The sequence below is a fragment of the Bombus pascuorum genome, chromosome 2 (genome assembly GCF_905332965.1).
Source record: "Bombus pascuorum chromosome 2, iyBomPasc1.1, whole genome shotgun sequence".
NCBI classification, from domain to species: Eukaryota; Metazoa; Arthropoda; class Insecta; order Hymenoptera; family Apidae; genus Bombus; species Bombus pascuorum.
In genome coordinates, this window is record NC_083489.1 from 17109793 (window position 1) to 17137028 (window position 27236).

At 41.1% G+C, this 27236-nt stretch overlaps 1 protein-coding gene across 15 annotated transcripts in view; it reads right to left on the reverse strand.

Annotated features, from left to right (window-relative positions):
• Positions 1-27236, reverse strand: part of LOC132916703 (potassium voltage-gated channel protein Shaker) — a 186894-nt gene that overhangs the window by 54440 nt on the left and 105218 nt on the right. Inside the window, exons 1-2 of one of the 15 annotated variants that reach the window (XM_060976956.1) lie at positions 19021-19272; positions 17557-18374 (exon numbers count right to left, since the gene is read on the reverse strand). The exons of 13 other annotated variants lie outside the window; for them this stretch is intronic. In XM_060976956.1, the coding sequence (XP_060832939.1) occupies positions 17557-17630 (74 nt within the window). In that variant the 5' untranslated portion in view covers positions 17631-18374; positions 19021-19272. Of the gene's footprint in view, positions 1-17556; positions 18375-19020; positions 19273-27236 lie in introns of those variants that run through there. One more of the 15 variants, XM_060976955.1, reaches the window with a different exon arrangement.

Below are 27236 nucleotides of genomic sequence, written 5' to 3' on the forward strand. Positions count from 1 at the left end.
GATTCCGATTCGCTAGCACGCGCTCGTTTTTGTCGATCGTATTCGTCTTTCTTATCTTCGTCACCTGACATCTACACTTTGTTCCGTAATTTCTGAACGATCGGGCGTACTATTGGGTTGGTAACTAAGTGATTGCGGATTTTGTCATTAGGTGGTATTGACAAAGTTCGCAATCACTTAGTTGCCAACCCAATATTTACACGTTTCGTTAAGCGGACTCGATCGCGTACTGGCCTAACGCGGAAAAAAGATCGGAACGCTTGAACCGCGTTGCTGGAACGTTGATCCTGGCGCAAAATCTATGCAATGCTGAATTTATGCCAATCGAAATTTCTTTCCAAGCTGCTGTCACAGTTAAGATGCATGGAATGTGAACCGATAACACGACTGTAACACTTATAGCCGTAGCTGTAGTTAGGTTAAGCAGAAACTTGGGAAATTTGTAAACCGCCAGGGTACTGGACACACGGAAAGCAGTTTTCATCTTTCTCAGTTGGCGATCTCATCGAACTTGTTCGTTCGTTGTACGGTTAACGCTGCAGATAAAGAAAGTACTCGGAACTGGCGATATCGGAGTTAGACTTGTTGGTGCAGCGTTGAAGAACCCAGAGCGACCAGCGCAAATGGAACAACGAAGATAGAAGTTGAAAAAGGAAAGGAGAAACGAAAATTGCGGAAGACAAAGAACGATGTAGGAAAAGAGAAGAAAAGTGGGTTTAGCGTCCCACATGACTATTCTGTTCTGGAATGTCCGAGAGAAGAGCACGCGTTTTCTCATTTATCTCTTCTCCGAAGATTACTTGCCCTCTCGAATCTTCTCCTTCAGCGTATTTCGTGATCTTGCTTAACGAACTTGTTTCCATGCTGGAATCGCGAATAACGTCAGCTTCGATTAAACACCGCGACGTGCAACTATCGAGAATTGTGAGATAAAAAAGAAGACAAAATTTTGCCGACAACTGCAGCAACCGTACGATTGCTTTGATCGACAGAGGAACGTGTTTGCGAAGCTTTTCCGCCAGATACAGGAAATCTCAAATACACAGGTTGAAATGGGAAAAAGCATTTGAACAAAAATGTCGAGGGATTCGGGATAGAAGAAAATTTGACGAAAGAGCAGTCGATTGATCGACACGAGCAAACAGCAATTCGATAAACGAACAAACAAGCGGATGCGATCTCGATGAACGGAAACAGCATCGCTATAGGCGAAGAGAATGCGCTTTCAACCGCGTTTTCCACGATCGCTAGATCGACAGAGGCGACTGATCGTGAAACATTTTCGGGAAAAATTCGTGTTCCTCGGACGATCCGTTTCGAAGGATTTCGGTTATTCGTTGTCGAATGGAAAAGTGAGATTCGCGGATCTTAGGCATCGACCGTGCGATATTTTACGTCGTTCGCGCTATACCTCGATAATAGCCATTCCGTTCGATCACCATTGAATGGAAATCGTTTCGATGAAGCAGAGAATCGAAAATCCTAAGTGGCTCGTTATTTTTCCCTACGTTCGTGTGGCGCTTATGAAATTTGCATCGAGGGATGTTGGTCGAACGTTCGTGTTTTATGACGCAACGTTAAATTAATATGGCTCCGCGTCTTCGCCTTTTACGGCCGTAACGTGTGGCTGCCCTATTACGCTTGCAGATGAAATAAATCGGTCCATGAATATAATCCTACCATTCTCCACTAAATCTCAACGAAATTTAGAAATTTTCTTCTAACGTAAAAATAACGGTCGCCAACTATGCAACTTCGTTACGGCATTTTCTACAGGAAACAATTTCAATTTTTATGTATAAAAAAAAAACAAATTAGGTTGTCCGGAAAGTGTCTTTCTTTCGCAAACGTGTTTTTTTTACAACAATGCACATTCCTTTCGGTATTTTCTACAAGAAACAACTTCAACTTTTATATAAAACAACTTCAATTTTTATGTATAAAAAAGACAAATGTATTAGGTTGTCCGGGAAGTGTCTTTCTTTCGCAAACGTGTTTTTTTACAACAATGCACCTTCCTTTCGGCATTTTCGACAAGAAACAAGCACCTTTTATGTAAAAAAAAATACAAATTAAGTTGTCCGGAAAGTGTCTTTCTTTCGCAAACGTGCTTTTTACAACAATGCACCTTCCTTTCGGCATTTTCTACAAGAAACAGCTTCAACTTTTATATATATATAAAATAAAAACAAATTAAGTTGTCCGGAAACTGTCTTTCTTCCTCAAACTTGTTTTTAACAACAATGCAGCTTCATACAAACGTGAAACCAAGTCTGTGAAATGTCGCGGTGTTTATTTTCAACAGAACAATATGGATCGTACGTAATTCGACAAAATAATATAAAACAAAAATGTTCTCATGAAATTATTTCCTCATAAAGCGAATGAAACTTTTCCTAATACATAAAAATACAAGAAAAGCTGGTAGGACTTTTTCCAACAGAAAACAGACTAAGTTATCTCGTCTTTCCTCAATGTTACACGTCCGTAAGTCTAAAAATTCAAGTTGAATTGACGGGTCGGCACAATGCACCTCATGCGCTACTCCATCGACAGGAAGATCCGTCTCGCGGATCGTCAACCAGCGTACGTACACTCGAACGTTGATCTCTCGGGAATAGAAGGAGAGCGACACGGTCGTAGGATCGATGAGTTTATTAGCCGAACAGTTCCGCCAGTTCCTTTCTTTGTTCCTATTGTTGCGCGATGCTGTGGCTGGTGTACGCACATGCACGACAGCAAGAGTTAACGATGCACGCGTTCATACGTGACACGTATTCACGGCATATGGCGTAACGAGGCGAAACCAGGAAGACAGAAAGGCTCGTGGGAAAAGGCGCGGAAGCCGCAGGGTGCACAGTGCACACGCACATGGAAAAGGTGTCGTGAATTGTCATTCGGATCGATCCACGCCGTGTTCTATTCGCTGGTTTGCGAGCGTCGTCGCACGATACGAATCATGCACGTACTTCAACGCGATGTTTCAACGATCGCCATAATAGCAATATTATTATTTGCTTGTTTATCTATTTGTTTTATCAACCGAGCAAACCTAATCGGATTTTTGGATTAAGCTAATCGCGCGTTCCAAACGTTTGTCGTCGTATTTAACTTGGTAACAAAAGATGTAATCGCCGAACTGCGTGTGTTTTATGACTCTTAAAACTATAAATTGAAAACTGCAAGGAAATATTACACTGTAGTTGGACGTAATAATATAGAAATATGTAGAAATGAACCGAAGCAAAGTACATGCTGTAACAGTTATAGCTATAAAAATACATCTGTTTCTAAATTTCATTTGTTTATTTATGTACATGAAAATACGAAGCTAATAGAAATATCGTAACGATCAGGTTTGAGATTGAATTATAAGTTTGAATTAAAACAAGCTTGAATTACAAGTTGGAGAAAAATTCTACAGTAGAGAAGAATTAGGTTTTGAGAATGTGGGTAGGTTTAAACATAGTTACCAGAGATATTTTTAACATTACACTGTATTGTCATCGCATTCTTTGCCATTCTATTTCGCTGTGATAATTATTACGTAACAGAGTACCTTGGAAATAATAGAAGACAGAAATTTTCACCGATTGAATTTTAATGAAAGAAAATCGTCTGAATCGTCTTTCGACTATATTGAAAGAGAACCTGATTGAAATTCAGATCAAAGGCGGACGATAATTTTCTACCGCGTCGAGAACCAGATCCCACGCAATCTTGCACGGCAAACGCATTTTCCCTATCCTTTGCGAACAATCCACGCAGATGAATATTTATCGTTTCGAATTATCGATTACGTAAAAGCGTTGGCAGAGAGGCCGACTGACATTTTACGGGATTTTCATGCAGCACGGGATTACCCAGACCTTAATGGAGTTTCCTAAAAGCTTCTTTCGCAAACGTTACACTTGCTGCCAGTTACATCCAATTTTCTTCGCTAATAAGACAAACTATTGGTCGACTACGGAGCCGAGTCACGCGGCGCAATCGTCGTGAAATATTATTATCGTTGTTTGCCGAGCACCACGCTCCTTTTTTTTCTCGCCCGTTCGCAACCATCGCTATTCTTGGAACAATGAAGCGTTTTTTTTTTTTTTAACAAGATTTCCGGATAATTCTACCTACTACTACTCCGCTATTATTAGCCTCTTATTAGCTTATTCTGGTAATTAGATCGTAATTACGAAGCTCGTATTTCCTAATGCTCGTTGGATAGAGCGTTTCAACGTCAGAGAAAATAAAGAAATAAGAAGCTACGGTCTCGTGAATAATCGCGTTCTAGGCAGCGCATTTCTACGCGTATTTTCGCGTTTCTTCGAAAACTAGCGCCGACCGGGTCAACGCTGTGCGTGAAATTCCAGTGAAACGTGTCGAGTTCCCAACAGAGAGAATCTTACCAATGGTCAGGAAAAAGAAAGAAAGAGAATAGAAAAAAAGGAAAATAGAAAAAGACGATAACAGAGAGAAAGAGAAAGATAGACGCAGAATATTTTAAGCCGGTTGAAATCCACACGTTATAGGTCACTCGCCTATTTCCGAGTCGGATCGATGAACGCTCAGTCACATGGGAATCACCATGAATCGTGCGTCCACGTTGCCAAGCTGTCTACAACCGCTGCTCGTATTTTACCATTTACGCGTTCCTCTGGGCTTGTCCACGCTCGTGTAAATTTCGCCAAGCGATGAAAACGATCTGGCGAATTGTACGCTCGCTTCGTCCGATGCCACGTCATGTTTATAAATACACAGATTTTGCGTTTCTTTATCTTTGCGTAGCGATCTTTTAAATTTAGTGAGAATATCAGCGAATGGGAAAGAAGATACGGAGAGTAAAGATAGCTCTTTGGTTGTGGTGTTAATCTTACGTGGAATGAAAGTGGATTACAGTTAATGTCAATCTAATTGCGTAATTAGAATCGATATGACGATAATATCGAAGAAGAAGGCAATCTCTTGTCGTGTAAAATAGCAAACCGATACTTTCGTTCATGCGGTTCTTGCACGCGTTTCCGCCACGTTGTAGCGGAACATACTGTAGTATCGTGGACAAAAAGGCCTAAAAATATCAGGTAAACCATAAGCATTGTCGCGAGCCGAGGTGCCGACAGGCCCATCAATGTCCTTTAGCTGAAGAGTTTCGTGGAAAAAAGGCCTACGTAATTGTAACATCAACCACATCTCAGTACGCATCGGGGACCAGGCCGCGCTTCGGAACCGATGGGCTGATGACGGAAATAAAGATGTGGCGGCACTCGGCGATAATGTACGTCGCCGAAGCGAAGTGCCTAATGAACCCTCAATATCCCAAAGGTCCTTTCGCCGAATGTTCGAGAACGCCTAACAAACGCGTGGATAGTGAGAATATTGAGGGATGACAAAGAAAAAGAATCGGATTCCGCCGAAAGTCAAGTTGTAAGAGTTTCGGTCTTGAGAAGTCGCGCCTAGAGTTCAGAAAAAAATTGTAGCTAATGTAAAACAAGTGTTAAGAAATAAATTTTCTTTTTTATTTTTTTTTTATTTTTATCTTTCATTTACATCTTCGATTTCCTTTTTTTATTTTCCGTGACACTAGCGTATGGTCCGCGTGAGAGAGTGAACGTTGGATCCGTTGTGACGAGAGTTGCAAATTAATTATTGAGTTGTCTAAAGTATAGTACGTTATTGCGATTAATTTATGTTAAATAACCATCGCTTCCTGACTAATCAACATTTGTATCAATCCATATTCTTAAATAAACCATTATTTAATTATTAAGTAGTATAATTCCGCGATACTACAATACTGTGATGAAATCACGATACTACGAATCTACTTCAGCCTCCTCTGCCTCTCCAGTAGACAGTTACGCTTAGCAGATGAGAAGAGGTTTCGTGGGAGGTGCTTGCCAAAGAAGAGAAAGTGCCACTTTCCTTCGAGATGAGTGAAGGGGGTGGCAACTGATAATAACAAGGTCGCATTTTAATTGGCGTCTTCAACCGCTTGGAAAATGCTAATTGCCAATTTGTCGTTGGACAATCCTCCGGCTGGTCATTCCTGTTTTGCAAAGGCAACTGACAGGTTCGATAGATCTTGATCAATCTGCGCTACCAAGCAACTAGTGACAATATCGTGTTTTATTCGACGCAACCTTCCACGCAGGAATAATTTTCTGCTACTTTTGGAAAATTCGTTTTAGAGCAAACATATTGGAGATTCGCGTTTTATTCGACGCATTCTTCCACGCAGGAATAAATTCCTATTTCTTTCGGAAAGTTCTAAAAAACGTTTTAAGAAAATATATATTTAAGAAACATATAATTTTAATAATTTTGTACAGTTTAAAAAATATTTTAAAAGTTTGAAAAGAAGAAAGACAACCTTCGACGATCATAATTGCGTTATATTCGACGCAACCTACCACGCAGGAATAATTACCTGTTTCTTTTAGAAAATTCACTTTAGAAGAAACATATTGGCGATTTTTAAAAAAATATATATATAAGAAACATATAATTTTAATAAGTACAATATATGGAATTTAAAAAATATGCGAAGCTTCAAAGTTTCATGTAATACATGTGAAAGTTTGAAAAGAAGGATGATCATAATCGCGTTACATTTAACGCATTCCTCCACGCGGGAATAATTTCCTGCTTCTTTTAGAAAATTCGTTTTAAAAGAAGCATATTGGAGATTTAAAAAGATATATATGTAAGAAACTTATCATTTTAGTAAGTTTGTACAATTTAAAAAATATGCGGAACTTCAAAGTTTCATGTAATACACGTGAAAGTCTGAAAAGAAGAACAACAACGTTCGACGATCAGAATCGCGTTTCGTCGGAGGTGTCCGATCAGTAGGAAGATTTGAATCGCGAGCGTTCATCTCGTGTGCCGTATCGATGTATCAAACGCGGATATCCAAACGGTCGGTAAAGTCAAACCCGTGTTCCGCACTTGCCACACTGCTGTACCGTATTCAGAGATGCCGCTCCAACAGCGACGGTCGGCGTTGCATTATCCGTACCATTGTCTACATACATTGTCATTTTACACGAAAAACCATTCTTGTACCCGTATCGGATTAACCAACGAAAGCAGAAACTTGTTTCTGCCAGCTTTGCAGAGCAACTCTGCATCGCTCGCATTCTGCATCGATGATCGTTCTCGAGCACGTTCGCGCTCCATAACCCAACTTTTTCACAACCCTGTCGATTCGTCGATACAACCAAACGCCAGCAAATTTTCCGATTGCGATCGATTTCTATCACCGAGACGTTGGAAAATCGACATCGGTTGTGTCTGCTATTTGAAAATTAGGTGTCAAAATTAATTGCAACGAACAGCGTGAAATCGTCATAACGACGTTTAAAACCACCGTTTACAATTAATTATCGATTCGATGTATGGTCGCAGTTACGTTCTGTAGCCTCGTTATCGTTTATCAATCTTGGTCGTTGGATCGGCCATGCATTAATATCGAATCGAGCGGATTTTTTAGACAAATGGCTGGTGGCGGCTGGCAAGACAATAACAAACGAGGCTCGAAGGCAGCCTGATAATTAATACGTCAAAATCACCGGCGAACAAACGACCAGTCGTTTCATGCACAACGCGCCTAACTGAAATTCATTTGCGCACCTATACGCGTACAGAAAAGCTGCCCGTAGCCGTTACATTCGTAGCCTGACAAATTTCAACCGGGACACGCACGTGCAACTGGCAGCTCGGCCATTTCCACGCTTTTAATCGATCCGATTTTGATTTCAGTCACTTTCCTATCGCGCTTAGTCGAAAGCGGTCAAAAGGGAAACGCGACCGGTCCCGCGCAGACCGCCGATCTCCCAACTTTCCGGATACCGTGGCGAAGGTCGCTGTTACGCGCGAATTCTACTCGAAACCTGACGATCGTTGGTACCGCGTCTGACAGGAACTGCGCGTAAATGGGAAGCTAGTCGAATGTGTTCATTACATTCCATTCAATCGAAATGTATTGAAGAAACCTGCAAGTGTGAGGAGATCCACTGTCCCACTGGGGACGAACGATCGTACTTCGTATAGCGTCTAGCGATCTAGCAATCGCTCCGGAATTTTCCTGACATTTGATATCGTCATATCGAATGATAGGTAGTAAAAATGGTAAAAACGTGTGGGAAATTGTAGAAAACGAGGAAACTGGTTAATTGGACTTTTACACTTTGACAAGTACCGGCCATTTTGACTGGTGTTGGTATAAGCAGCCTTGATAAGAAATTATTTTCAGTTTGAATACATAAAAAAGAAAATAAAATTCATTATATTATTCTTTTAGTTATCTTGCGAAAGTCAGTACATCATTGTGGAAAAGAAATATAACATGAAGTAGGAATTTTAAAATAAAGTTGCAAAATCAGTCGATTTGACTGGTGTGGTACATCTAGACTAAAACTAACCTAACCTCAATCTAGTCTAGAAGCACCACATCAGTTAAAATGATTGGTTCTACAATTTTATAAATTTGTCAACCCTCGTTTAGGGATCATAATTCATATAATAAATTTTATTTTGTATTTTATGTATTCAAACACAAAATAATTTTGTATCGAATCTACTTATACCAACATCAGTCAAAATGGCTGATACTTGTCAAAGTGTAAAATGGTCCTGCAATCTGTTTATCGAACCCCAATTAACCAGATTCCTCGTTTTGTACAACTTGCTACATGTTTTTAAAATTTTTACTGCCTATCTTTCCATATGATGATATCAGATGTCAGGAAAATTCCGGATCGATCGCTAGATCGCTAGATGCTAACACTAGCAATAGCACACCAGTCAACAGACTGGTTTTACAATCTTATAAATGTGTCAACCCTCGTTTAGGTCGATCATGATCCCAGATGGATTAATAATACCAAAAATGTACTAAATAACATGGAATTGCTGCTGTAAGAAAGTAATAACTCAATAAATATACAAATATTCTATTATTACGTATTTTTTAAAGACCATTCATTTTCACTGTTTTTGGTAGAAATAGCTTCGTGTTAACTACCGATAATTCTAGTACTAAAGAAAATCTAAGGAAAAACGTACAATATATCGTCTATTTAACGATTTACAAAGATGGCAAAAACTAACGAACGTTTAGGAAGCCTGGTGAGAGTAGCTTCGATCGATAGAGGACAGCAGGCGACTGAACGAAATTGCAGTGGAAATCGAATTTTCGTTTCGAGCTTGCACCGCACGGCCTTTTGAATGCGTCGCTCGATTAGCAGAATTAAACGGGCCACCTCATCGGTGACCACGAAATGCAGCTGGCTAAGTGCTCGCGTTAACCGCAGCCAGGACGAAATGTAAGTAAAAGAAGAAACGAAATGGTAAAGTAAATAGAGAAGAGAAGGTGGTACAAAATGCAATTAACTGGCGCCATCCATCGATACGGAGCTATGAATTCTCAATCGCCGTTTAATCGGTACAATCTGTTCCGCAGTTAGCATATCGGTAGTTGATTGTGTGGGGGACACAGGATTGCGCTTGTACGCGGCTCCGAAGGCCGGTCAGCCAGCTATTGGAAATCAATTAACCCACGACCGTGGCACGTCTCAACTCTACTCCTCTGCACTGTCGCGACCGCCCTTCCGTACATACGTGTGCACCGCCGAGATTATCGATATACAAGCGAGCAATAGCTGGAGAAGAAAACACCGACACCGGTGATTAATCCGGTCGCGATTTCCCGATTTACGCGTGCAAACACTTCTTCCAAGTTTGAATTTTCATGGCTCGCAGAGGTAGACGAGAATCAGCCCGATCTTAATTGCTAAGAGCTTCGGCCTTAATTGCTGACAAAGTCCATGAAATATAGGTGTTTCGGGTAGGTAGGGGGTTGTGTTGCTGCTTGTTAACGTAGTTGTCAATTCACGATGATAATCGACGATGTTCTTCCCATCGACCGTGACTTTCGCGTATTTATACATCTAATCGAAATATTACGTAACGGGTGTCCTTGTAAATAAATGTGTTTGCAGAATGAAAGATACAGCATCGGTGGAGAAACGTTTGGAAAGTACGAAAAGAGATAGCCGGACGTTGCGTAGTTTGCTACACGAAGAATGCAAATGCAACGACCAATTTCTACGACTCATCGCGGTAAAAACTTTGTAACTGGGTCGGTGCTAGTCCATAGCCAATTTTGAGAAATCCAGCGCGCAGAGCAGAACAAGTACGTCCGCGTTTATACTTCGAAACCGGAGCTGTTCCAGCTTCTTTCTTCCAACGCCAATAAAATATATCGCTCGTAAAGTTAACTGCTGGCCAAATTGACTCTATCATTTGTACTTTGCGATCTCTCTTGGCCCACGAGAAACCCTACGAATAATAGTTTCGTTGCAAACAGTTACAAGAGAAAAAAGAAGATAAATCTCTTCTATGCGGAAACATAGTTCGGTTCGATTCGATTAATAAATACACGGGAAAAGTGAGGGTAAGTTTATGTTCACAACAATATGCGTTTATATGGTTTCGCCGAGTAGGAGGATCGATTGAACGTGTACATAACAAGAAGCGGTGTTTCGTTCTTCGAACGCAGCGAGTATAGGCGCAAAGTGATTGACAAAGGATCAGCGTAACCAAGTGACTCGAACCACGTGTCCTATTGCGCATCTGCATTATTCAATTACCAAGTTGCGAGTAAGCGTTACGGGAAGGCAGCTCAGCTGGAAAATGCGAGTTATACCATGCATCCACCAACGCCAAAGAACTCTTCTCCCTTTGTAATTCCCCGTTCGACTCGAACGCATTTTACGAGCCAACTCTTTTTTAATCCCATCACCGATGCCTTGTCTCTCTCGTTTACCACTTTTTTTTTTTTATCGCCTTTAAAATCTCCTCGTTCCTCCTTCGAAATAAGTTTGAAATGAAATCGTCAAATATGTAGCGACGCATGAGCTAGAGGACAATTTGGATCATATTGTTATTTTGCATCGGAGTATCAACATCGTTGGCACATACACAATGTAATAAAAAATAAACTCGACTAAGAAAGTAAGACGAAGACTAATTTAAATTTTCCGGTACTCTCTCGACCAGTATAAATAGATGACCATGTTCTCCAGTTTATCAGTCAGTCGTGCGAATCAATATCAGTTATCAGTTATCAGTTCTCGAACGATCTTATTAGCGAGTTGTACACTGTCTTTAGCGAATCTGTTAGTACGAGCGTTGTAGCGGCACTCAACAGTAAACTTTCCAATGGTTTCTGTCTAGTGGCTACACAAAAATCCTATTCTTCGGACAAGATGATTACCAGATGTCGATACATCCTCACAGAATATTTTCAGCTAGCCTAAGTGTTAAGGTTATTGGATGTATGTGAATACAAAGGAACGCGTGGATAAATTGTAAGGTAGAGAAAATACATATACATATTTTGAATATTAAAGTGTAAGTACAAAGTTTGGAATACAATATGAGCTGGTCCAGAGCCGCACGCTAGCAGCGTTACCCTATGACTGAAAAACCCTGAAGCCAACGTTGCATATGTACCATTTATGGTTTGCCTTCGACGCAGTCTTTTGTCTATGCGCTGTCGATGGCTTCAGTGCTTGAGAAAACTAAAGACCAGATGTAGAGTTTTCTTAGAAATGGCGACCACTTCAATACTAAGGAATAGGCTGTTCATGATCAAATACTTAGATGCTATAACCGCAACATTTTCAATAGAAGCTGGCATAGCCCAAGGCGGTGTTCTCGGGCCTGTGCTGTTCGCCATCTACACTGCCGATTTACCAACTTTAACAGACATAACGACAGCGACATTTGCTGATGATACAGCTTTATTAGCAGCCCACTCGGACTCGATAATTGCCTCCTCAACTCTCCAGCGATGTCTCGACTCTATGGAAAAGTGGTTTCACAAATGGCGCTTCAAAATAAATGAAAATAAATCCAGTCATATGACCTTCACGCTGCGAAAACAATCCTGCCAACAGGTGACCGTAAATAACATTTCAAACAAAGGTACAGTATATCTGGGCATGATTCTGAACAGAAGAATGACATGGAAATGGCACATCGTAGATAAATCCAAACAATTGAAATCGAAACTAAAGAATTCTACTGGCTCCAACTTAAACATGCAGAGTAAAATAATGCTATACAAAGCCATATTAAAGCCTGTTTGGACCTATGGGATCCAACTATGGGAAACAACGAGTACTTCCAACATAGAAATTCTTCAACGATTCCAATTATAAATTCTAAGATTCTTAACAGATACACCTTGGTATGTTACCAACGAAATAAATCGCGACCTTAAGATACCCACAGTTAAAGAAGAAATATCCAAATTCAGTAATAGATATAACATAAGAGTTAACAACCACCAAAATCCATTAATTACCTAATTACTTGACACGACGGATCAGATCCGCAGACTAAAAAGACAATACCCTTTAGATTTGAGCATTAGATTCAACTAGAATCAAACATACTATAAACTCTTATAATCCAAGTTACAGTACCATGCCAAAATAATTTACTTATAATTCTCAATGAAAATTGATTGTAAAAAGTCTACCAAATAAAAAGAAGCTAACCTAAGGACCCGCTATAAATCTTGGGATTTATTCAGCTCAGGTTCTCCAAAGGAACAAATAGTCTCTGTTTTAACAGTCCCTAAATCTATCACCTATTACGAGAAGATACGGGAAATCTGCTTTTCTCACGTACGATGCTTCCCGCTAGCAACTTTCTCTCAAGGGCGATTAGCATCCTTCTCCAACCACCAACATAGAAATTAACCAATTAACAGCAACGTCCATTTCCCTCACTTTCCGAACCAAGGCTTTCCTCAACGAATCCGATGACCTCGTATCCTTAGACACACCCCATCATAGTTTTCCTCTGCAGCATCCTCGTGACGGAAAGTCAGTCGTTAGATGCCTGTCCGAGTCGATAGTTGGTAGTTAGCAGCAATAATTGACCCGAGTTTCTCAACATCCTAAGCAATCATCATCCGAACTTGTATCGTGCATCGAAACGCATCGACCCTGTTGAAGTGGTCACCACTTCTAAGAAAACTCTACATCTGGTTTTTTTTAGTTTTCTCAAGCATTGAAGCCATCGACAGCGTATAGGCAATAGACTGGGACGAAGCAGACCATAGACAATAGACATACAACAATGGCTTTGTAACGTCGACCAGATGTCTACACATCCTTACGGTACATCCTCAATATTCGTAAGGACCCAGCATAAAATCATTTTCATAGTTAAAGTCCTTCAGGTTAAAAACAAGCGTTCTTTATATTTTTGCCTACTATGGCAAGATACGGGAAAGTCAGTTTTTCTCGCGTTCGGTATCTTCCGTTAGCAACTTTCTCTCAAGGACGGTTGGCACCCTTGCTCACCCACCAACCTAGAAAATCAGCCAATTGACATCGAAGTCTATTTCCCTCACTCTCCTAATGAAAACTTATCCTTAACAAATCAGCTCTTTTCGTGTCCTTAGACCCGCCCATCACTAGCTTTCCTCCGCCACAACATCGTCACTAAACTTTACTGATTCTCTAACTTTCGAACAGTCAACATCTTTTTACCGTGTTTCTACCCTTAGATCTATATAAAGTGTAATTTATACGTGACAACTCAGTATATACTAAATCACTTACTTAATTTGTACATACGCAACAGCGTAACTATCTTCTTTACAAAGTTGTTGGAATAAACATTAATTTATACCTGTTAATTCAGTGTATACTCAATTGAACCACCCTATTATCGTAACAGAAATAAGGGGATCGATCAGTTCGTGCATCGATTATCTAATCTGAAGTGTACTACATGTTTGTTTGTTGCTGTCTGGCCAGTATATTGTGGTGAAAGTGCGCTATACTGCTTGTGCGTAGAGTGAAGCAGGTTCTGCTGTGGGTCGCCACAGTGTCGCCGCTGCTGGGGTACTGCTGCATTTTTCTTCTCATTTTTGTGTTGCAGAAGAAAAATCGGAACTCCGGTCGCCGGGATTTCAACCCGGGTTCCGAACGTTTGCAACCTAACCTGCCGTCGTCCGACACTAAGTTAGTGTCGAGTGGTGGTATTTTGCTGTCGAGTGCCGCCACAAATCGTAACGGGAATTTACGACTCCCGTTGACGTGCTTTCTCGCGATCGCATCTCTCCGCGAATGTTCGATTAAATATATATGTCGGAGATGAAAGGACACCGGGCCTTTTCTTTGGAATTGGAATTGGAATTGGAGGTATAGGGTAATTGTATAGCTTTCCTTAAAGAGAATAGTTGTAGCGGCACTCGACAGTAAACATTCGAATGGTTTCTGCCCCGTGGCTCGCCACACACAGACCCTATTTTTCGGGCAAGATGATTACCAGATGTCGATGCATCTTCACAGTACATATTCGGCTAGGCTGAAGACCCGCTATAAATCTAAGGACTTAGTTAACTAAGGTCCTTCAAACGGACAAATAGTCTTTATCCTAACAGTCTCTAAATGTATCACCTACTACGGGAAGATACGGGAAATCTGCTTCTCCTCACGAACGACGCTTCCCGCTAGTAACTTTCTCTTAAGGGCGGCTAGTATCTTCCTCTAACCACAAATATAGAAATTAACCAATTAACAGCAACGTCCATTTCCCTCACTTTTCGAACGAGGGTTGTTCTCGACGAATCCGATGATCTCGTGCTCTTAGAAACACGACTCATAATTTTCCTCTGCAGCATCACCGCGACGGAGAACATATTCTCGTGCGATCTCGTCAGCGAGTAAAACAACGTCTTTACGATCAGTGGGTACTTCACGTTTTTAACTACGACTCCGACGTAGACTTTGGAAGAGAGTATATTTGTTATCCCGTTGACCGCGGATTCATTATCGAACCTAAAACCATTGTCATTAGTGTCTAATCACAGCGGTTACTTGTCGATTCTGTAATACTCACACTTGTGCTAATCAACATTACCTCGATTGCATAACAACGATGGCTAATTCCAGAGAATATTCATTACACGCCCCTAACTCTAATCATAATGTGAACCCGACATATATGTTAATAAATATATGTCGGATTAACGTTGGAGTTCTGGGCGCGTAACGAATCTTCATGTGAGTTGGTCATAGTTGTTTTATACCAGATGTTTATTTATAGGGATGTATTACAGAAGTTAACAAGTGATATCGATGATTAAGTGATTGAGATGTCGATGACGATGAATTTAGGTTCGATAACGAATGTACGGTCAACGGGATAACGATTGCGATTAGGAACTCGGCGTACGTGTACACTGGACTAGTCGAACTTGTCGGATTGAACCTCAGTCCAAGTGGAACTGCCCTTATATACTCCTCTCCGTATTTGTCTGTATTTCTCAGGTCAATCTCTGTTTTTAAGAAGAGTTATTTAATTATTTTATACCTCTGTTAGCTCCCACGTCCCTCCCGTGACCGTGGCTACGTTCAGTGACCCATTATGTCACTTTGAGCCCAAGCCCACTGTCATAAATCTCGGATAATCATAAGTGACTTAATTCATAAACATCTATTTCTCAGTTTTATTGTTTAAGTACGACTATAATAAAAAGTCTGGACTAAAGTATTGGGGACTTTCCCAAACATTCCAAAAGAAAGGCTCCGGTGTCCTTTCATCTCATATATATATATTGTTAAATATACTGAATTGTTTCTTCCGCACCTATCACGACCTATTCATCTCAGCGTCTTAGCGGATATTGTCTGTACTTATTTATTTATTATTTTAAAATACACTTGAGGGTTTCAACAGCAAGTTATCTCGTTATTCAAACAACAAACCATCCTCTACATTGGTAACCTCGACGTGAGTTGAACACGACTAAACATCCTCTACAAATATCCGTGGACCAAACTGCAGCTCAATTAAAACTACTCTCTAGTAGCTTCGACCAGCCTCAACGAGATTCCCTTCATTTGTTCTAAGAACTCCATCCTAAAATCTTACCTATCCAATAGACAATTCATGGTAAAACACTTAGACGCTATAACCTCAACATTCCCAATAAAAGCTGGCATACTCCAAGGCAGTGTCCTCGGACCCCTGCTGTTCAACATCTACACTACAGACTTACCAACTTCGACAGATATAACCACAGCGACATTTGCTGACGATACAGCCTTATTAGCCTCACACTCAGACCCGACAATTGCCTCCTCTACTCTCCAGCGAGGCCTCGACTCTATGAAAGAATGGTTCCACAAATGGCGCTTCAAAGTCAATGAAAACAAATCTAGCCACATAACTTTCACGCTACGAAAACAAACTTGCCCACAGGTGACGATAAACAACATACCTATTCCAGATAAAGAGTCAATCAGATATCTGAGCATGACTCTGGACAGAAGATTGACATGGAAACAACATATCTTAGATAAAACCAAACAACTCCAAGCAAAATTTAAAAAACTCTACTGGCTCATCGGCCGACGTTCCAACTTAAATACGCAAAGCAAATTACACTATACAAAGCTATATTAAAACCTGTTTGGACCTATGGAATCCAACTATGGGGAACAGCGAGTAATTCCAACATAGAAATCCTCCAACGATTCCAATCGAAAATCCTAAGATCCCAAATAGATGCACCTTGGTACGTCACCAACGAAACGATACATCACGACCTCAAGATACCCACGGTCAAAGAAGAAATATCAAAATTCAGTAATAGACATAGCACAAGAGTTAAGAACCACCAAAACCCTCTAATTACTCAATCACTCGATACGTCGGAACAGATCCGCAGGCTAAAAAGACATTACACCTTAGACCTAAGCACTAGATTCAAATAAAATCAAACATATTATAAACACTTATTAATCATGTCATAGTACCACGTCAGATAAATTTACTTAAAATTCTCTAACGAGAATTGATCGTAAAATAAACGCAAATAAAATAAAAAGAAATAAAAATTTGTTCTAAGAAATTTTGCGTTAATAAGTTGCACGCCAATCGTCCAGCTTTCGTTCTGAACTCGCGCGAAGTATCGTTTACCGTCGACTTGAGTTCGCAAGATTCGCGTTTACGATACGACGGTTGTATTTGAATAAAGAACGTTTATAGGTTAAACGTACTACGGCGAATGTTTGAATTGAAGTAGATGTCAGCGGAAGCGGTATTTTTCCAGCTGGAAGACAGTTCGGATGTTCGTTAACACAGTGCATGCAACGTAACCCGCATTCAAATGATTTACAGCCATGAAAAGTACGAAGGTAGAAAAGCGAGAAAAAAATAGGAAAGAAACCCTATACGATGCAGCACGTCCCAAAGGAAGTTCTCTTCCCGTGCGCTTTTTACGGGTCTTTCGGGAAAAAAACGATCCGTAGAATTTCGCTAGGAATCTGAACGAAATTTCATCCGCGGCAAATGTTGACGATTATAACGCGGAATAATTCGAACGGTTTTTGTTCGTTTTCCCAAAAGACACGGCAAAATAGCGCGAGAAAGGATCGCGTGGCGTAACCGTAAGCGAGAAACGTTCAAGCAAAAGTAGTCTAAGATAGTTCGGGGCTATCGATTCGCTTTCGTCTTTCACGTGAAACTCACGGATGCTGGCGATGCTCGGAATATCTGACGTGTCGGTCCTCTGAGAAGCCATAGATGCCGGCTACCGCGGCCATACCTCAATCTCCACGGGCAACAGAGAACTCGATGGCCATTCCAGTTTCATAATACCTCGCCGAAGCTACGAGCGTGGATGATCCGTGTCCAGTGTCATGTCGTATCTCCGTGAAGCCTGGCGCTCTCTATTTTCAGCCCCGCTTCCCGATCGACCGTCTGCCCGTTTCGTTCTCAGCCGTAGGAACCGCTCGTCGTGCCGCTCCATAAGTGGCCTTGTCCCTCTTTTAAAATAATCCTCGAGATCAGCATCGACCAAGGTCGCGCATCCCCTTCGCTTATCGCCGATCGCCTGTACTTTCACACCTTCCTCGACTTAACTTATTTATTTTTTTTTTTATCTTCTATCACTTTACCGTTTCGTCTTTTCTTTCACACATTCTTCGTTACGATTACACTGAATAGAAATTGGTTCGTACACGAGAAACCGCCAACTGCTCGATAGCACGAACGTCACCTTACGTTACGACGAATCGCAGATGGTCGTAAGGCAGACGAACGTGCAACATCTATCGTCGATTCGTTTCATCGAATAAAAAGTAATGGTATCTCTTAACGCCGGTGAGTTAGAAAGAAACTTTCTTTGCAAGCATTCTGCAAGAAGAATTTCTTTTTTTTTTTTGCGAACTAAGCGTAGTCGAGTTGAAAGGAAGTTACTTAAGGGGATTGAGTTCTCCGTTAAGGAAGAAGCAGCACCGCGTGTTCGAGATCCGCTAGTCTCGCATTCTCTGTGTATCTCGCGAAAACTGAAAAACGAGATCCCATTTTGCGAAAGAGCTCCGATTGATTTATACGCAGCGTGATCACTAAAATTAATCGAGTGTCTCGTACGTGTTACAAATTCCAACTCTTTGCGTCCCGTGCTTCGTCGAGAGAACCGGTGTGACCTGTTTGCCAATTACGCGTTTTGCGTTACTATTTCAATTTTAACCCAACCGACGTAATAATAACTCAACAAGAACGTCGATAAAAGGAATTCCCCTTTGTCGGAGGGGAAACAATTTCCCTAGACTAACCGTCTTACGAGCGAATTTTCTGAAAAATTCTAATCGCGATTTTACCAGCAACGACGACGATCGATCGCTCCTTACATTCCAATTCTATTCGAAACGAAGGAAAAAGCAGCTCGTACGAAACGTACGTTTCCGCACCGACGATTTCAAACGGACGAACGCGAAGAGCAATTCGTTTGTCGAGCTTTGTTCCATCCTCTGTCGAACGAGTCGCACGATGCAGCATTGCGGTGCTGCAGCCTCCGTTACCGAGCGGATCGCGATAAACGCGACTTTTCGTCCATTGATTTCAGTCACGCGACCCTCGTTCAACGAAATAGAACGTTCGCGTTCCGCACCGCGAGTCAATCTTCCGCCATTGCTTATTCGCTGAATTTACCTTTTCTTTACTTCATTTCCGTTACCATATTTTTCTGCCCTTCCCCCGAATGGAAAACGAAGTTACAATATCAGCGAACAACGACCATCGTTTCTCTCCAACGTCGTTTGCAACTACCCGCACTGGTACAGTTCCAGTAATATTGGCGAGGTTGGTGTACGAAAAATGTCACGATCTTGAACAAGTGACAAGAGATGACGTTTATTAACCTCTTAGGTACTGAATTTTGCACGGACTGTTTCTTTGTACGGCAGAGTTTGACGCGAATTACGCGCAAACGATATGGCACTGCAACGTGTGACGGATAATCGTGTTGCCTACGCAAGCACATTGGAACGAATTTTTTGATAATTAAATTGTAATTTTTCTTAGAGATACGATGCGTATACTTGAACTTGAATAATTTACTTTAATAATCGATAATACAATCGAGTGTGATATATTTAAATCGCCACATACACGTCACAATTTCCACGCTCATAGCGCGATAGTTTTTTTCAAACTGCTTTTCGTTTTCTATTTTCAAGCGACATTTTCAGCTTGAAGATTCTACGAAATTAGAAAAATACGGATCGCTATGTTAAAAAGAGCATCGAATAATGGTACGTTTATTTTAACGGGAAGCAACAATTGATGTCTGACACTGGCAAAAACAAAAACTATATTTCTGTCTGTATATTGTTAACACTGTCATAAAACGTTGCGAGGGTACAAAAGAATACGAAGCAAGACAATTGAAAAAGATCATTTAGTTGGAACGGTGAGCGAATGAGCGAGTAGAGCGAGCCACCATAGTGGCGTGTCGTAATATAAGATGACATCCGCGAAAGCCACTATAGTGGCGCGTTGTACCTAAGAGGTTAACGGGAGTATCCCGCAATAGGAAAGTTCGAGTCGTTGGCGGACCTTCTCTCGTTTCCACGCTTAACGAGTATTCCATTCAAAGCGAAGCTCTCGCGACTCTTAACGAACACGACATTCCGTTGTTTATACACAGGTACTCGAGAGTGGAAATTCTATTCGTAGGAGGTGTAGCTCGAACGTGCCCGATCGTCGACAAAAAATCAGCCAGGAGCAACTTTCCGACAAGGAAACCACTGAACCGCCACACCACCTTGTTACCGCGACTAAAAACCTAATTATCAATTAATTTGTAATTATAATTTAATTACAAAAAATTAACGTAACGCAAGTCAAAGTCAAAGCCTTTTTCGCGAAGAAAGTAAAGTAACCCAACGTCAAATCGGGCGCAACTGCGTCCAAGCTACAATTCGGTAAACACACTCGACCAACCACTTTTCACTGCGTACGATCGACGATTGACACGTTAAAATTGATGCGAAAATCTCTGAAAAATTTGTATAAGGACGACACCGACTCGCTGGACCGGAGAGCGTGACGTCAGAGGCTAAAGCGGCAGACCGCAATGTTCGAGTAATATTTATGCCTCTATTATCGTTCCAGCTACTCCAGAAATGGTAATCGATACTCCGTACGACACTACAGCACACACTTTCGCCGTGGCTCTGACGAATAACGTTTCGAACGAACAACTCATCGTATCGCAAAAAACTCGTCGCGGAAACATGATACCCGAACGAAACATTTTTCTACTGTTTCAACGGTCACTTGCGTGGTAAACAGTAGGACACGTTTCGATGTTTTCAAGATCACCGAATCGAAAGCGAGTGATTTTAACTCGCGACGATACTCGATCAGAAGTCGCACCGTTCGATGCAAGTTCTTTCCGCGACGTAACTGGAAACGACGCGGCCAACCATGGTCACGAATAATCGTTGGTTGATTCGCTTCGACTCGACCTCTGACTTTCGATCGTTCCGCTCCTCACTCGGATCCACCACTCGCCTCGTCTAAAGCTGCTGGACAACTCGTCACATCAACTACGAAATCGAACACCGTCTCAATATTTTTCGGAACCACCCGCGCAAATGCAAGTTTCCATCTTTCTCGATGAAACTCGGTGCACTTTCCGGCGATGAAACAAGCGCACGGTTTAAACGACGAGGGGAAAGAAAACGGAGTACTGTGTCGATTGAAAGTTTTACTTTCTTTGCACACGAACGTGGCGGCAGTGTTTTCGCGGTCGAAGCGTGGAAGAAAATGAGTGGCGTGGCGCGTGCGACGCGCTACGTCTATTGTTGACAGGTCGAAAGGTAACTGCGGCACGTCCAGTTCTTCGAGGCAGCGTACCACGCGCGCCACGTGCTCCGCTCGCTTGGCTCCGCCTACCAGTCGCTTGGTGGCCAAAGAAACCGCCGTAAATCCATAACGAAGCAGCTTCTGTTAAAGCCGATCTTTCATCGTTATTCGCGATCCTAATTGGACGTGCACCGTGAATCAGTGAATTTATAGCCGCTGTTGAAAGTGCAGATCGCGCGAACCATCGGTATTTCCGAACGGAAGTGTGGAATTTCTACTGAAAAGTAGAAAACAAAAGTTGGAACTGAAAGGAGCGACACGAGCAGCGTGGAACCCGCAGGGTAAATCCATACTACGTTCCGTGGAAAGAAACGAGTTCCCCCAGAAAGTGCAGGTAATTCCTGGCGGTATCAAGGCCTCAATTAGTCTCGCAATCGCGCACGCCACCTTTAAAAATGTACACGTGACGCGTAACGAATTGTGGCTAGCAATTGCCGCCATGGTTTGACGCGCTGAAACTTGCGTTCGCGCGGACAGTGTCAGAAGCGCGCTCGATCCTCCGATAATTTCCAGCTTTGTATTTTATGATCGAGCGGAGAAAGAATCGCCGAAGAATCGAGCGAATTTTTTCAACGAATTCCGTATCGAACAGCGTTCACGCGAGAAACAGTGGTAACAGTAGCAGGTTTACACGCCACGCTTATCGACGAGGTTTTTAGCGTGTCGGGGAAAAAAAACCGAGCGTCAGCCATACCGTGCAACCATGTTCCTTTATCGCTATCTGCAGCGACAACCGGTTCGGTTAAAGATCTAAGTGCAGTATCGACGCGAAACTTCCGCACTGACTTCATTTACAACGCGACTATTATAGTAGCCACGAATATATTACTATGGCACGAATTAAACGTAGCTACTTCGATGTAGTCACACGATTCCGATGACCTCACGCGACCAGACGGTTTCAAGACAGATTGAAAATATTATTCACGATCGAACGATTAGCTTAACACTTTGACTGCCATGTTGGTCATATATGACCCGGCCACGGTTTCTCCTGTGGCGCCACGGTGGTCATTCGTGAGCGGAGCGTTTAAAGTTCTTAATTGTAAAAATTGAATGAAAATTGACAGTTAAGTCATTTTTAATATAACCGATAAATAGAAGATATTTTGAAATAAAAAGTGCCCCACTAAACAATAAAACATTCTTATTAGAACATTCGTAAAAAAAAAATGAGAACAAATGTTGCATCTAACGATGCACTGTGTTAAAACACTAAACATAAATCGATACAATCTGGACGATAGGTGGTCACCTTTTTGGTCCGATTCTTAACAATTTTTCATCTTAACTGTTTAACATTTTTTTATACCACTCTCTGCGAAATTTTCGTGCCAGGTACGCTTGCCCTTCTTTCTTCTGCATTTCGTGTCGCAATCTTTATCGAATAAATATATTTGACGGCTCTGGTGAATGGCACTGTGTAAGGTGCGTTGCGAGTGCTATTCTAAAATCTGATACTTCGATTTTTATTTTTGTTGCTTGTTTATAGAATATCATCGCGTTTGATATTGATATATTTAACAATAACTCTAAAGCTAATTTTATATACCACTCGAGGGTTCTTTTATATGGTGTAGAATATACTATCATTCGATCTGATAAATCTGCAGCACATTTTCCTCTTTTGTAATCTACCACTAGCATTGGTTTATCAGAAACATAATTGTTTTCCGGACCTCTACCATTCCAACCAAATGTTTCGTCGAAATCATAAAAATAATCATAATACTGTTTACTAATATCTTCTACACGTTTCAACAATATATTCTGCACGTTTTGCTTACGACGAAATAACAAATGCGAATGGTTTGTTGAAATAAACGAAGTCTTGTTATAATATGTCGCTATCAACAATTACCAAGGAGCCACGGTGGTCACCCGTGACCACCAATAAGATAAACGGTCCATTGGGAAAGAATGTTGTCTTACATCATCAATTTATTATTATTTTGCCATTATATGCTTTGAATACTAAAAATACTCTCGTGGCGTCCTCAGCGAAACACGTGATTTTAAATGGCGTAGCAGTCAAAGTGTTAAAAGCTTCACGAACGTTTCTGTCCGCAATATCCATCTATTGGTAAACTCATCAAGCTTCCTCCTTTGGGACATTTGTGTACATTTTAACATGGACGCAGTGCGCGCGGATTGACTCGAGCGATTTGTCTATTTGCAACGGTGATAGGTAATAGGTCGTTCGAAAAGTTTCTTTCGTTTTATAGGGAAATAATGAAAAGCAGGACTATGTTCACACCTGCCTGAAACAGCTGACAAACTAGTGCATTATGGGAAAAAAATAAAAGGGAGAAAATATCGTTCTTTCTTCCTACGTCGCGTGAATTTGTGGATGAAAAGTTGTTTCGGAAAAATTGAACTTTTGTTGCTAATTTCGAGAATGAAAAAATCAAATTAAACCTCTCGATAAGCTAAGAAAAAATCCACCTTGGCTTCATTAAAGAATGCAGTTATGTATAAAAGTTAGATTTCTTATCTACCGCGAAAAAGAAACTTAGTTGTAGTGTAAAATTTTCTTGTAGAAATAAACTCGTAATTATTAGGTCGTCCGAAAAGTTTCTGTCATTTTATAAAGAAATAACGGATGCAGAATATTTTCCATTTTATATTATTTTATCGAATGATCCATTATGATCCATTTTGCTCTATCAAAATAAAGACCACAACGTTCGACAGATTAGGTTTCATGTTTGTATACAGATGCATCGTTGTAAAAGACGTGTCTGTAAAAGAAAGACATTTTTCGGACAATCCAATACAACGTTAGAGTCTGCAAACCAGCCATCGTCTGATTGTAAATTAATTTGTAATTAAATCAGCGTGTAATTAAAGTCGAGCGCAAAATTCTGCGCTGCACTCGTGAAAACAGCCGATGCACATCTCTGTTCCCTTAAGTTGCAGCAGGCGTATTACATCGTCATCGACGTATCGTAAAACCTTCTCATCTGTCTTTACGTCCAAAGTCGTTAACGAACAGTAAACGAGCGAACAGTTCCATTAGATTTCTCAACCGGTTTATTTAAAAGGCAGCTCTTTGCGAGAGCTCGTATTTCCACCAAAAATAAACGCGTTGGTAGAAGCTCACTGGCAACTTACGGGGGACGATGAAAGCGAAAATGGTGGGGGACAGAAGTTTGCAGCATAGAATTCTTCGAATATAATTCATAAACTAGACTAGATCGTGTTACATCGGTCGCAACGATTTATCGTCGGTTTCATCGACTCATCGTTAAACGCAAATTTCCGAAAGATTCAGAGAGGCGGATCGGTTTGTCGCGTGGATCAGCTCGGCTGTCGATCGCTGCGATCGCTTGCGGCTGTGCCTGGAGGAAAATGCACGGTGCACTGGGCATCGCGTTAGGAAAATTCAACGGACGAGATTTCAGCAGCGACGCGCTGCCAGCTGACTATAGCTACAGCCAACGATAACGTCATCAATAAATGACGAGAAGTTGGCGGAGTTAGGGACAATTATTGCGCCAGCGTGAAATTTCGTGCCAGGTGGACTATAACACGCTGGAAAGAGACGACGATTTCCATCTCGTAAGAAAACACGCGAAGCTGAAGTCCTCTCTGCTTCGCAGATAATTTATTTGTTTTTTGATAGCTTCCTCTGACGTTCTTCGCTAGCATGAAAAAGTGCTGAGGGAAACGACGAAGTATTCTGTATCTCCTCTGATCCGTTGGAAGGAGATGACGCAGTTATTAATTGATTTTTCACGACGTTCTTCTCCTGGATACGTCATGGATATAATAAATCAACTGTAGCAAATTTCCTTCGTCCTGATTCCAAAATATCTATACAACATGACCTTCCTATAGACGCACACGAAATTGAACAGGTCAATAAGATCTAACAATCGTCTTCATCAGAACTTCATCAAATTCTTCGTGTATATTAAAAAATGGAAATAAATAATCAAACCGTACTACTATTCGATACATTTAATTTATCTTCAGCTTGAACGTTAACGCTTTGCACTGCTATGTCCAGTATGACTCGACATCAGATTTAATCTCAGGAGCTGCTTTCCCACCTTGTTTTTGTGAAACATGCGAAAAAAAGCAGGATTGCATCCTGGAAATTGTTTCAAGATATATCGTACACTTAAAAATTAGAAAATACCACAATAACATGAATAAAACTGGTATTTAAGTGAATTTCTATCTTCCTTTGTTTATTTAAATTGTCTTATTTTTTAAATAAAACACTTAAAAGCGTTGCGAGCTGCTGCTAACGAAATTGAAATAAAATTCCGAGTGCAAAGGGTTAATATTTTTAATTTTACCTATATTTCTTTATATTTTTAATTTGAAGTTTCGTACAAACAATATATGAAATCGTTAAATAAAATCATTACTGCAAATGTAATTAACCACTTAAACAATTTTTACACTTCTCTGTTTTTCAAATAGCGAATATTAGCCCCCGATACTTGAAAAATTGCGCCATGGAAACATATAGCTCGCTGTGACGCGCGCGGTTGTCTAAATGTTAAAGTCTAACACTTTACACTTTCTAACAAAGAACACAAAGAGCTAAGGAACCAATTTACGAACCAACGTTTCACTCTCATCAATTGGACATGTCGAAACCTAGCATAAACAGGGAGAGTCGCCTCTCGAGTGCAAAGAGTTCAAACTTTGATTTGATAGCGTGCGGATCGCAGGATGACGGACGTACTTAAAAGCGTTGCGAGCTGCTGCTAACGAAATTGAAATAAAATTCCGAAGGGTTAATCTCGTCGAAGGTTCGCGATATCAACCGATCGGTTGCAAGCTGACTGATCGTCATTTAGTCGACAACTCTTAACGACAGGATTGCCATAAAAATACATCGAGGTCTGTGGAATCATTTATTCGAGCATTAGTACAGATCTCCATAAAAATGTAATATCGATCCTAGTTGGCAGTCTTCCGTTTTGGCAACATTTAAGCCACACGTAAGCAACGCTAAAATGATTGCAAAGATCCCGCCATTATCGCCTGTATTATCTCTATATACGCGTATAAATTTCCCGACTAACGTTCAGAAATTGCAAACCGGTACCAGCAATTTTCTATCGCTGTAAGCTCGAGCTCCGAAGAAATTGGGCTAAGTATAAAATACAAGGGAAATGAATTCGGTCAACATCGTAGCTGGCGCGCGATACAGAAATTTACGATCGGTTCGTCCTTCTATCTCGATAAGTTGCTACATTTTTACCGCTTTTCGACGAACGTACTTGCAGGATTCGAAATGGGTCGCGGTCGATGCGTCTCTAATTATCGTTTATAACAGCTAACGAGTGTTTTTCCATCACGCGAGCGTGTTTTTCGTGCTTTTTACTGCCACGAGCCACCCGACGCAACGTCGTACGTTTATTCCGAAACATTCGCATCGCTACCCGTATCTGTTACGTCCGGTGACTCTCTACACAAACCAATCCCCACACAAGATGGCAACTGGATGTCTACACACCTTTACTGCGTACCCTTAATAGTCTTAAGGACTCACCATAAATCAACATCTCTCTACTAGACGTCTAGTCGCTAAATCGCTGAACCCATCTCTCGGTTAATATCTTATTTATGATTTATACCTCTCGCGATACTGTAACTCATTACTTGCAAGTCACTCCTACTACGATTAACACTTTACCGACCGTTAGCGATTCAACAGCATACGCACATCTGACCGGCATCTCAGGCGCAGATTCTCCCTGGCGCCAGCTCTGTTTCTGTTTAGACTCTCCAATGCCATTCTTTTCGTTCATCGCGAACAATAAGTTTTTCAAATTGGTATGAAACTGTGGGAGCTTACAAAGCAATGCAACTGACGCAACTGAGCAAGGTATCTTAGTACTAAATAACAAATTACTGCTCAAATAAAAAGAAAGATTGTCAGCGACAAAAGGCCGGTTAATGGGCTATCGGTCGATAAAGTGTTACCGACGTGATCTTACTAATAAGTATTCGAGTCGAACACTTCTAACCTT